This window comes from Protomyctophum bolini (assembly GCF_963924005.1).
Source record: "Protomyctophum bolini genome assembly, chromosome: 15".
NCBI classification, from domain to species: domain Eukaryota; kingdom Metazoa; phylum Chordata; class Actinopteri; order Myctophiformes; family Myctophidae; genus Protomyctophum; species Protomyctophum bolini.
Window position 1 is genome coordinate 13,834,867 of NC_137876.1, and position 13,419 is coordinate 13,848,285.

General features: G+C 41.7%; 1 protein-coding gene across 2 annotated transcripts in view; it reads right to left on the reverse strand.

Annotated features, from left to right (window-relative positions):
- Positions 1-3,337: 3,337 nt before the first annotated feature.
- ccdc9b (coiled-coil domain containing 9B) overlaps positions 3,338-13,419 on the reverse strand; it is a 34,913-nt gene continuing 24,831 nt past the window's right edge. For both annotated transcript variants that reach the window (XM_080784529.1, XM_080784530.1), the window contains exons 7-13: positions 12,960-13,009; positions 11,246-11,296; positions 10,491-10,590; positions 8,640-8,673; positions 7,914-8,532; positions 7,225-7,307; positions 3,338-5,943 (exon numbers count right to left, since the gene is read on the reverse strand). In XM_080784529.1, coding sequence (XP_080640655.1) covers positions 5,917-5,943; positions 7,225-7,307; positions 7,914-8,532; positions 8,640-8,673; positions 10,491-10,590; positions 11,246-11,296; positions 12,960-13,009 — 964 coding nt within the window. In that variant the 3' untranslated portion in view covers positions 3,338-5,916. The remainder of the gene's footprint in view (positions 5,944-7,224; positions 7,308-7,913; positions 8,533-8,639; positions 8,674-10,490; positions 10,591-11,245; positions 11,297-12,959; positions 13,010-13,419) is intronic.

Below are 13,419 nucleotides of genomic sequence, written 5' to 3' on the forward strand. Positions count from 1 at the left end.
ATTTAATTAATTTAAAAAAAGCTGAAATATCGAGTTCCCAATAGTGTCAAAAATAGATCAGAAAAAGATTGTAAATAAAATAAAAAAACACAAATACGTGAATACAAGCGGCCGCAATGAGTTTTCTTCGTTGGGTGGCTGACATCTCCCTTAGAGATAGGTTGAGAAGTTCAGTCACGTGAGAAAGACTCGGAGTAGAGTTGCTGCTGCTTCGCCTGGAAAGGACTAAGGTGGTTCGGGCATCTGGTTAGGATGCCTCTCGGGCGTCTCCCTAGGGAGGTCCTCGAGGCACGTCCCACTGGGAGGAGACCACGGGGCAGACCAAGGCACAGTTGGAGGAATCACATCGACTCACTGGCCTTGGAAGGCCTCAGAATCCCCCAGGAGGAAGTTACTAATGTTGCTCTGGAGAGGGAAGTCTGGAGCTCTCTGGTGAAGCTGCTGCTGCTCGGTAGGCTAACAACCCATACATTATATATTAATGAAACTCTGCAGAAGCAGCCTATACTGCAACTTGTGTTCAAACCATCCCTGTCTTAGAGAATTAAGTCATCAAACTGTGAGATATATTGTGTTAAATATGTAACTTGTTAACTCATGTTTTCAAACTGCACGGCGATAAAACTGCAAGTCAAGCATCTTCGCAGTACGCTTCAATGACACATTTTGGTCCAACATGTATAGCTGTGAATGTGTGTTTTAAGATGGAGACAGCTACTGTACTCCTAAAAGCTCTAAGCTACTGTATTTGTGTGAAACTAGCACTGAAGACCGAAGAACATTTTATGCAAAAAACAAAACCCCCCCTCATTACCTATGCTGACAGATTTGGTTTCAGGTGCATTGCCTCAACAGTTTGGAATAAAATTTGAGTTCCTGTTGGATTCGCCTCTCGAAGAGAATCTTTTCTACACTGGGACACTTTACACTCCACTGCAGACGTAGATGACATAATCCCACACTGCACTCCTCATTCCTCTATCAGAATTCAGAAACTACACAGTGCTTTTCCATACAATACACCCACTGAGTGCCACAGCATAAAAAACTTATGCCATATATGATATATCACGATAGTCTAGTCTCATACCACAATATCAATATATATTTTTAAAACACTTAATCCCTATATACTTAGTTGACCGTGATCCTCCCCCAGGGTTCTATACCAGGTCGGCAACTTTCTTTTGCCGTAAACAGCAAATCTCTTTGCAAAAAATAGCAGATTTACAAGATATTGCAATGTGGTGTGAGCATATAGAATATAGACCTATTTATTAGCAAAATGTTCACTCCAGATGCTATAGGGTTCATGTGGTTAAAATGTATAGGAAATTAGGAATCCTACCCGTTTGACCTTGTATTACGAAGAAAAAAAACTGTAAAATAACGACCATGATCATGTTTCACAAGTAACACCAAAAAAGTGATGCCATTACATCACAGCAGGAAGCGATGAGAAACAAAGCTATCGTGCATATAGGTCAAAAGCCCTGAAGTGCTCCAGTGTTAACGACAGAAGGGCACCCTGGAGAGCTCCCGTGGAAAAGATAATTAAAAGAGTAACACCCAGGGGACGTCCCGCCCTGCCTGTAGGGTCGCAACGTAGCGGTTTCCAATGCGACAGTGGCCTGCGGAGAGCTCATTTGAAATTAATCAGACATGGACTGCCAACACGGAGGCATAATTTGCAGGGACAACAACCCGGTTTTCACAGGGTCTCTCATCCGCTCTTAGCACTGTGTTCAACCTCGGTCACAGTCACACACAGATGTGGAGGATATGAGACTGCTCCCTATGGTCTTGTGTTCTACATGTCTGGCATGTGTCCCTCTCGGCTAATTTACCATACGTCACCGTGACAACCACGTCACTCGCCGAAAATAAATGATTTTGTGATGATGCATACGTTTTGTCGTGCCATCTCTCCAGTGATTCAGTGTGACACCATCGTACGACGGAGTGTGAGTCAAGCATGACAGTGCAACAAAACAACGCTGTGTCACGAGTCGACTCACGGCACAAAATGTATGGAAAAACCATCACAAGAGAGGAGATTGCTTCTGAAATGTGGGGAAGCTTTATTGATGCCCTGTATGGCTTCTTCCAACCGTTTCACAATTAATTATGTTGCACACAGATACAAACCAACATCATTTCTGAGCAAAAAACACTAGCTGAGAACACAGCTGTGAGACAGAGACAGACAGACACAGCTTTATCCTACAACACACACAAGAACAGACAGACAGTGGTGCACATTCAGGGGTGCAATACAATGAAATTCACCTGTCAGAATTCTAAGTGCCATTTAGCTGGGTAATACTCAAGTTTAACCACCCTTGAACGAGCAAATTAATTGCCGAAATATATAGACCATAAAAAAACATTACAGTGTCTCAATATAAACAGGCACTCAATATTACAGCTACATGATGGAAGCTCAACATGTTCTACATTCCAGGTTTTCTTTTCACAGACTCGTATGAATCACAAACTGATGATTTCAAATTACAGTTTGTTCGCAGTGAGTGTCACCCAATACTACTACTTCCCTACATAACATTCAAAGAAACACAGGTTTTCTATAACGATCCCTCAGTCCAGTGTCCACACCCCATCAATAGCATTTAGGCCAGTGTTTAAATGGCCATGAAACCCTATAGGCTTGTGATTTGTTTTCCTATAAGGGTTCAAAAATACAGAAGGGTAAAAAACATTGCATTCTGACCTCATAGTGTGCCATGATGTAAACAATGCAGCTGAATTAAACTTTTATTAGCTTAAGCTAATAAAAGTAACCACAGCTTAAACAACCTGGCGTCCACATACTGAGTATGCTTGCACATTGGCCCACCTAAATCTCACACACCATTATTAATTCCATTAACTGCAGCTGCGTTGCTTAAATCACGGTACGTTAAGGTCAGCCCGCCATGTGTTGACCATGAAGTCCCTAGGACTGGGAAGTCTGGATGAGGCAAAAGGTGACAAGTGGCCAACTCTGATACTGCAATTTACGCTTGCTCTCAAGACAGATTCAGATCCACAGCTGAATCTGTTGGCAACTCCCGGTACATAGTGTAGTTTGTTGTTAGAAGGAATGAAAACAAAGACGCACAACCATAGGAGGGGGGCTGGTCTCTATAGACACGGACGAGTGCGGTGCCCCAGAGGCAAATTCAAAGGGATTGTTTTCCCCCTGATGGGATCCCAGATTGAGCTTGTATTGCCCAAACAACCTGTACAAGCATATAGTGTGCATGATTGATCTTGAGATATGTATTGTCCAGCTCAATGGTTTTGACCCTTCTGAATTTGTTTTTTACATAATAACATCTATTACACACAAAAACAAACTACTAACAACTCTAAATTCTCCTTCTTGACAGCTGGAATGGCCTCAGTGTTTGTGGCCTGTTACACGTAACATATGTTGACACTGAGGGCCTTGCCGTCCACAACACATCCACAACTCAACCGTATGAAATCACGTTCTTCACAACAACAAAAGACACAAGTCGTAAGGCTATATGTATACAAATCTCCCATACCAAAATAAGATACAAAATATTTTGAACTGCTAATAAATAAATAACCTTACATTTTACAGATATCTAATGCACATGGGCTTCTTTTCAAAACTGTTTTAGGCCGGCCAAGTCAAACTAGAGTCTAGTTTAGACCATATAAATAAATCAACAGTGATGCTGCTTGTGCAATTACCTTTTTGTACAGTAACCTACTGTACATGATTATGTTGGAACCTAAAAATGCAAGGCACAATAATAACACAAAACCTAATTATAGGAAACCTTGGGAAAAAAACCAAAAAATCTAATATCCAGCATATTGTCAGTGGGAGTTAGAGCTGAACCCTACCGCCTGGATTCCGGCCTGTGAACAGACTGCATGGAAGCGTTTTGAAGCAGTGGTAGTTACGGTACCTACTACAGTACCTACCTTGCCATGATGTAACTCCAAATATTGGAGTATATTCAGTAATTGCTCGAGTAAGAAGAAAATATTCTAAAATAGCTTGAAATACATTGCACAGTGTAACACGTTACTCCTTTATTAGTAACAATAGGTGTTTTTTATGCAATTCATTAGATTCAGGCCAGAACCTATTTTTTTTTACATTTAACGTTTTGTAATGTTACACATGGACAGAATGTGTTTGTGTTTGCATTCGCTAATGTTCTAAAAGAATGCCTTTGATACCTAGTTCACTGTGCAATGTAAGTCAATGATAAGACTAATTTGAAATGTCTTATAAGATATCTCACTAATATTTGTTTGTTACATCATGGCAAGGTTAACTACAGTGTAGTTAACCTCGTGGTTAATCTCTACCGTGTCATTTTGCATTAAATGGCTTGCAAGCCAGAGTGTGGCTATGTGTCTGACTAAAGGCCTATTCATAGTTTGGATTTTCAGTGGTGAGGTGACCACCGCTCCGGTGGTGAGGTGACGACTGCAGCTGTAATAACGTGGAGCGGTGGTGAGTAAAAACAGAGAGAAGGGCTGGGGAGAGCGGTGGTTTGCTCTTCACCGCGGCTCAGTGACGTCATGTTGTAGTTCGGTGGTCACCTCACCACCGAAAATATTAGACTATGAATAACACTTAAAAGGAGAACATTTCTGCCATCTATATCCTTCTACATTAATGACAATAAGTTGTGCAAATGCAGCATCAGCAACCCACGATAGAATGTTAGCATACAAATATAGAGCTGATGATTGGAAATAATCAGTATTAAATTAGAAAGAATATTAATGCACGTAATGTAAAAACATCTCCAATTTCTCTGTATTAAAGTAAATAGTGGTTGAGATGAATTAATGTATCATTACTGTAACTAGCTGGCTATCCAGTCTTCATCAGTGACACTGATGAAGGCTGGATAGCCGAAACAAAATTGTCTCCTGCCCAAAATGCAAGAATATATTACTGAAATGCAGTCTTGGTGTGCGACCCATTACCGTTATTTATATGATATGATTTGAACGGGGAACGCACCTTAAGTCAGAGCGCAGCGGATTTTTTAAACAGTACTTTTAAACAAATTAAATAGCAGGTAATTGTGTGAAAATCATTTTTCCCCCATCCCACTGACTAGCATTACTAAGATAAGGAGAGACAATTGATAGCCTCCCAAAAGCAACACTGGTATTAAAACACTTAATATTTCTCATTAGAATCACAGTCAGGATGATTTCTCCCAAGTGTCCTTTAATAAAGCACTTGAATTGATTGCTGCACTATGAAACAAAGGCCATTTGCTGAAGGATGCTGGAAGCAGTTGATAGGATAATATAATTAATCCCTGTTCTACTTATAACACCTATCTATATTCAAAATACCACTAAGGCGAGATCAGGCACACGATTAGTTTATTTTACTGTTGGTGGAGTTTATTGTCATGGGCTGCATGTGGAAGGTTGATTGGCTAGCCTCCTGAACTGATCATTTGAAACTTGTACTGTATGTACAACAAGTACAATGAAATCTTCCTTTTGTAAACAGAGACAGACATCCAATGAGCTTGCAGTTAAACAGCATATCAACGTACTGGATAATGCATCAATACTCATACTGTCAACACTCATAAAGTGCTTTCAAAATATTTGAGCAAGGACAATGTTAAAAAAAAACACTTCTCACTCCGATCTCAAGTTGGAGATCAAAACTCAAAACTCGTAGCATTCAGATGTTACTTACATCGTTGATAACTGTGTTCCAAAAGCTGTTTTACAGCACACCACAAGTAAATCACAGCTTCGTAGAGAAGCCATACAGTATGCATCTCAATGAGCTACTGGAAGCAAAAGTAGTACAGAAAGGCAACATTCTATCGCAGTGTGTTTTGGTTTCAGTCTTGCATCCAAGATAGTAATCTGGCGCCTGGTCCTTCAGACAATCTTCCCGTTCTCTCTAGCCTGCAAAAACAAGATTTACTTTTTTTTTTTTTTTTACAATGCGTATAGTATACGCTGTATGCAATGCATGCAGTCATTGTCTCTGGAATCCCTGGAAGTCAGGCAACTGCTCAGATGAACAGGCATTCTCTCTTACTTCAGTGCTGCAAACTGGTCATGGAGGCAATAGAATATACAAATTCCCCAAATCTAAAACAGTGGTTCTGGCGAGATGCTATTTTTGAGCTCTGAATCACTAGCATAATCCTCAAGGACCACCCACAACTACATTTCAGTCAGGGAACTCGGAATAAATATATGTATTGAGCATAAATATTTATAAGCCTATTTGGTGTCACGGCTCTATCTCATTTCATTCATTCCCTGTAAGCATGTCTCTGTAAGATTTGCCAACTAGATTTAACAGGGAATGGAATGAAATCATAGAAACAGAGCCAACAGGTGCATGTTGGGGTGGTGGTAGGAGCACCACAATAAGAATAACTCAGTCATAACTACTAGGTGCAAATCGTTAATTTCCGACATTCTTTTGTTGGTTCACTCACTGCATTGTGTTATGGCTTTCCTCTAGCTGCGTCTTTTATGCCGTTCAGACTATGGGTTTTATGGTAAGTCTCCCGTTGACTTAGAGGCAGCCTAGAGGCAGCCAATGATGAAAAAGTGTCTATACTAAGTTCATTTTTACAGTTTGCTAGTACAGAAGTAGCAAATGTAGTCCAGGTGCTTTTCAAGCATCTGGCAAAAACTTCATAGAGCAGAGCACAAAGCAGCAGCAGAGCGGCAAGATTGAGCAGCACTAAGAAAAAGAATGAGCTGTACACAGGGATGCCCATTCTGACCTGAGAACAGATTCTAAAAATGTCTTTTATATCCTGACAGTTTTCTGAAAAAGCTATGTTTCTATGTCAGTCGTTCTTCGTTTTTAAAAAATAGCAGACCTACAAGCTCATAGCGCGCCAGGCGCGCTATGAGCTTGTAGATCTGCTATTTTTCAATAGCTAAAGCATAACATAGTGCCAACACCAAAATGGGTTCCCGCCCAAAATGGGTTAAATAGCCTGCATCAATTCTCCAATCAGATGGATTGAGCATGTGACTGAACAGGAATTGGTGCTCCTTTTTAGTGTAGTCTTTCTCTGAACTATCGTATACATGAAACTATCGCTTTATATCATATACTGTACAAATATACAGTATACATACAGTACATACCATACATCATATACATACAGTACATGCATTGATTTGTGGACCACTAGTGACCCTGGTTGTTGTACTGACCTTGTCACTGCTTGTGGTGTGCGTTGGACATGTTTCTCCAGACTCCAGGCTCAGAACAGATAGACCAGAGTCTATTAGCTCCTCTGTGAAGGAAAGCCAACATTAGTTCATTGCAGATATCATCATCCAGGAGTTTGAGGGTCATGGAGAATTTATGTACATTTCTCAAATTGGTATTGTTTCCCATTTGTAAAGTAAGAAGGTTTGTGTAGTCAACTGCAATAATACAAATCAGCTGATGTTAGCTTCTCTGTTGTCGCTCCTGTGTGTACATGCTGATCAGGTACATACAGTACACACGCATGCAAAGGACAGCACAGAAGCACACATTATTTCTGCTAAGGAAAGAGACAAATAGTCTACAGCCAAACTAGGTTTTCCCCATATTCTGCACACTTCCAGAATGAACCACTTAAGCCCTGGCTATTTCATACAACAAGCAGATCTACAAGCTCACAATGGGTCATGGGGGCTTGTGGATTAGCTATTTTCATTTCATTTTTTTAAATCAAATGTATGTAAATCGACTTTTGGTACATATTAAAAGCACTATATAAATCTGAGGTGCTGTTATTATTAATATCATATTAATATAATATGCTTTCTTTGTGTCTCTCGATTCTGTGATTCAGTCCATGTTTTCACTTCAGCATGGCAGAAATCATAGGGCCCTAACTATAATAGCACACCTGTGTTTCGGTTGTTGATGGTGCTCTTGGCGTGGCCTACAGGCTGAACTGGGTTCTCCTGTAGGGAAGCACAGGCCTTTTCGGGAGGGAGGGGCGACGCGGGCGAACTCTCCTTTGCAATGGATGCGGCTTCTGAAACGAGGTCACCAGACACGTGCTGCTGGCAAACAGGAGATCGTTCCCCTTGGTCGTGTGTACTACCATCAACCGCCTGGACAATTTCAAGAGGCCGCTTTGGACCAGGCATCTCAGTGTTCATTTTGCTGGGAGAGGAGCACGGTGCTCTGGTTTCAGAGTAGGCCGAATTTGTCGCAGTGTCGCTGTTCATCACAGGGGGCCCCTGGATGAGTTCCTCTGAGAAGCGCACTTTCTTCTCCGCAGCTCGAGGGGACGAGGTCTCAGTCTTACCCTGCGTAGCCGCGTCCCCTTCGCCGGCTGAAGATGACACAGGACACGTGGGTCCACCGCTTAATTCTGTCCCTTCTGAGAGTGAACTGCACGGTGCTTCTAAGGTGGGCGTCATCTTTACTTTTAGATCACCGTCTCCGTGATCGCCGGCCTCCAGATCCGTCAGGGTGTCAAGTTCCTCTAAGAAGTCTTCCAATGAGCTCTCGGGATTCTATAGGGGGAAGAAATGGAAATCAAGTTGCATTTCGGATAAAAGGTTAACAATGGGATTATGTAATTTACACCCGAGTATAAGGTTTTACACTTTGGATGTCCCACCTGTGCATGCTCTCCTTCCTCATTTGCATCCCACCTGAGAAATGAGAGGTGTGGGTGAATTATTAAATAACAAACAAAGGGTTATAACATAATATTAGATACTGTAGTGTAGATAGACACATGGTAATTATTAAGTACTTAAGCACTATTTTATATTCCGTTATACGGAGGTGTTGAGCTGTGAAAATAGCAGAACTACAAGCTTATAACGCATCGCATCATAAACCGTTTCAAACTTCATTCTTGGTAAAAACAAAGACCACTTCAATGGATGTTAAAGATTAAGAAAAACTAAACAAATGTTTTATAAGATTTTCACCCATAAGGACACACCCAAAATAGGGAAGCCAGGGTGAAAAATAAATAAAATAAAGTAATTTAATCTTGTCACATCTCCATTGTACACAAGAAGATTCCAACACATGAAGCGCAGTGAATAAAGAGAAAGATCCAGTGGAGGAAAAATAACAGGCAAACAATAGACCACCACACGGCCATGTTGACATTGAAAAAGCAGGGTGGCAACGGGGTGGCATTTCCATTAATCTAATGGCAACCGTGTGAACATGGTCTATGGAGACAGATGATCATACAGAGCTCATCTCACACACCTGAGTGTATGGTCACAGTTGATATTGTCTGTGGTGCCCGAGGGCCTCTCTCTCTCTCTCTCTATGCAACCCCCCCCCCCCACACTCTCTCTCCACTCTTTGATCTTTTCCCATTAGTGACAGCAGCAGCGGCTAATAGCGAAGCCCTCTCGTCTCTGGATGGTGCTGAATGCACTGAATGGCCCTTCTCGTGTGCTTGCATTGCTAGCCAGAGCTGAGAAATGGGAGCCCATCTGGCCCTTTGACTCCACAGAATTGAAAGACATCAACTCTTTTCCCCTCCCGGCTGTAATGTGTGTGGCTCTTGTAATAAACAATCAGAAGATTTACTTTGTACTTTGAGTGTCTATTGAAAGTCCACTCGTTTTTTTAGATTAGAGACGGTTTATTGACCCCATGGGGGAAATACAGTTTGAACTTCACATTGCTGACGGTGGGGGTTAAGTGTCTTGGTCAGGGACACTTGAACACATATAATGGGTGGACTTCGGACTGAGGGGGGCAGTTGGTGACGGCCTCACTACCCACTCAGCTACGGCTGCCCCTACATTATGATCGCTGCTTGAGTTAAGACACTGTAACCAGATTACAGAACCTAACTCCCTTCCACTCTCATTCGCTGCAAGATAACTCACTCATGCCCACAATTTAATCAGGTGGTCCTTTTAAGCTGACTCAATGGTTGTTCAGATGTCATGTTCCCTCCACCTCCCCGGCCTCCTCCCTGTGGCATTTAGTTCTGGAATGGGTGATTCTGTGATTATAATGCGATTTATGGATTGTACTATGTGGTATCTAGTTCTGTTATGGGTACCTGTGATTACAATGTGTTTATGGATTGTATTATGATTATGTGATATGTATCTATCTATGTGGTATAAACTGTGTCTCTCGGGGCACAGATAATCTGAGATATCAAATGTGATGTGATATCAGAGCTGTGTCTCAATGCAGATAATCTGGGATTTCACATAAACAGAGCCACACCTCCATACAAACTGCAATAGTTTTGCAATAAATGGTTAATGATCAATCTGAGCTGAAGAGTCTTAATGAAACAAAGTTGTTCAAGATCGAAGGAAAAACAAAGTGCATTGTGGGGAATTACTTATCTTTTCAACAATCATTTGAAGTACTTTAAATTGTTTAAATTGGTAGGTTTTAGCGGGTCAGGCTTGAAATTGTGGTGGGTATGTTTGTTCTACATTTAGATAATGTTGGGTTTTTAGTTTTTACTGACCTGCGAGCCCTTCCAGTCAAACGGTCCTTGCCCTTGGCTGTGCTGCTCACAACTGGTGGCACATTTTTGGCACTCTTGCCTTTGTTCCGCAACTCATGACCTGGGGTGAAAAAGACATGGTCAAAAACATGTTCTTCTTCCATTGGTGTTTTAGTAATTCATGATTTCATTTGAAGGGAACACATTCTCATGCCATACTGGTCTAGTTCGCTTTTTAAAGGGCCCCATCATGACATACGCGCTGTAGAACTTCCATTACTATATGTCTGAAACAGACGCCTCGGGCATGTGTTGTCTTGTGAGGACAGAATGTGAACCATTTAGTCTCTCAACATTGAAAACAAGGCAATGTCAGCATTAAAAACACTGACAATATATATTTAATATTAATCAATTATATATTTGGTCCCCTCCTTTTGCCCTTTTTACCAAATGCCTTTGTCAAAAATTGTGGATCTAAAAGCTTACATCTGCCATTTTCGGCGAATGCTTACCCTTTAACTTAAGACACATTTTAAGTGGTTAAAGATGCCTAAAAGAACAATTGGTTCTTCAAAGAACTTTGAAGTTTTCCACATGAGCAACATGAAGAACCATTCACTAAACAAAATAGGTCAGGTTTGAATAAAGCCATTTAAAGAACCATTTAAGAAACAATTTCTCCTGTGTGTGACGATAGGGTGCATCATCGATGTCACAGGCATGAGAATGCATGGCTGAGGACTATCTTCAGTTATCCTGCCTTGAAAACATACCACGTGAATCAGCGTTTGACCTGGAGTTTCCTCTTCTTGCATTTCTTCCACCTGGAAATCAAAGAAATAGTCAAGAATTCAATGATTTTATTCATTGATTAAAAAGTCCCATGATGTTACGACACAGACGAACGTAAAGCTGCACTACAGTATGTAACTTTCCTCTTCTACCCCAGATTTGATCCGGGTTTCCTGTAGCCGGAGAGCCACATGCCCAAAAGGCTAAGCTCAAGGAATAGAGATTAACCTGTGATGTCATGACATACTTTTTTTAATTTGTGTTCTTTCTACTCACTTGGTCATTAAGGTACACAGAATGAGAGATCTGCTCTGCCGGAAACATCCGCAAAAGAAAGTTATGGACATTTTTGTATACCACACCATAGACAACTAATATAAGGCAAACATTTCCAAATTTCATCATGCTTTAAGTAGCATGTGACATGTCAAACTAGGGCCATTCGTGCAAAACTAATGCTTGGAATGGATTCAGAATCATGAAAACATCCTAGTTTGACATGTCACATGCTACTTAAAGCATGATGAAATGTGAAAGTTTTTGCCTTAGGTTGTCTATGTTGTGGTATAAAAAAATGGCCATAACTTTTTTTTCGCGATGAGAGCAGACCTCTCATTCTGTGGACCTTAATGACCAAATGAATAGAAAAAACACAAATAACACAATATGTCATGACATCAAAGTCCTCTCAAATTTTGGGTGACTGGCTTCAGGTCCGAAAACACCTTTGACACAATCTATATGTCTCAATAGAAGAGCGGGGAGACAACATACTTCCCAATTGTATAAGTGATATTATAAGATACTCTACCACACACACACACACACACACACACACACACACACACACACACACACACACACACACACACACACACACACACACACACACACAAGTTAATACGCAAGCACACGTGCAGCTCACAGCTTTTATGCTCAGCTAGCTGATAACGGACTACACAGCAGTGAGCATACAAGTATATTAAAAGTATCCATTAATTACACAATATAATAACTTTACACTACAACATGAATTAGCAATTACAAAAGCACATCACAACAATCCCCCTCTGCCTTTATGACTCTGTCCAGCCCAAATACACTAGAACAGAAGCAGGCACCCTGGAGCAATATGGGTTCGTGCCCCAGCCCGTGTCTTCTGTGAGGAAGAAGCCCAACAAACCCAGGTGGAGCCTGCAGAACCATTGCGGCTTGAGAATCCACCACTCCTAAATTAAGTGCTTGGTGCTGGGAGTCTGGTGCAATGCACAGGTGCTGGACCTGGTGAGAGCAGGAGTGGACCTGGTGAGACGTAGGAGGGGCCCGGACAGGAGTCAACCCACAGAGCCTAGTCCTTCCACACGCCAGATTGATGCGATACCGCATACCCAGAGCAGTTCAGGAGGAACGGATTGTGTGGCCCTGGTTTTTCCCTAATGGGACTGATCGAGGGTAGCTACTGGGTTGTAAGTCGGGACTTGATCACCCCGGCTGGGTCACCTGAGTGAGGGGTATGATGTTGCGAGACCCGAAACCCCGATGACCATGGGATACATCACTGAGCATACGTCACCATTGTTAAAATAAAAAGCAACAACTGATATTCAAGCTAAACTGGTATGCCAGTTTGCCCTCATGTTTTCATGCGTAAACTGAAGACATATTTGGTTTACTCAGACCATCTGAACAACTCACCTCTGCTGGGTGGCACTTGGTCTTTCTCGGGATGGGACTTCTCTGAAAACCTTAAGGGGAGAGGTTCAGTTTACACGGGAAGAACGCAAATCAATGCACAAGCAGGGTGTTTCATAAACAGGAGTGCCGGATGATGGTTTGGTGGTTTTCAGTGAACATGCAAATTCTATGGGCAGATAATTGCTGGGAACGCATGCAGTGGGGTGGGTGGACCATTTGTCATGTCACTGTTTGCATTAAGACAAATTCACTTCGTACTTTGTCGCACGACGGAATTGTGCGCCAAATATATAGCTGGCCTGTAAGCTCATGACGTCGTTTTGGGAGCTTGTACGTCAGCTATTGTCAGCACACGATACCATCGCACGACAGAGCATACATTAAGCTAGTGTATACATATCCCTCTAGATTCACTAAGAAGGATCGTCCCCTCCCTCCCTCCTGTGGCCAGAGCATCATT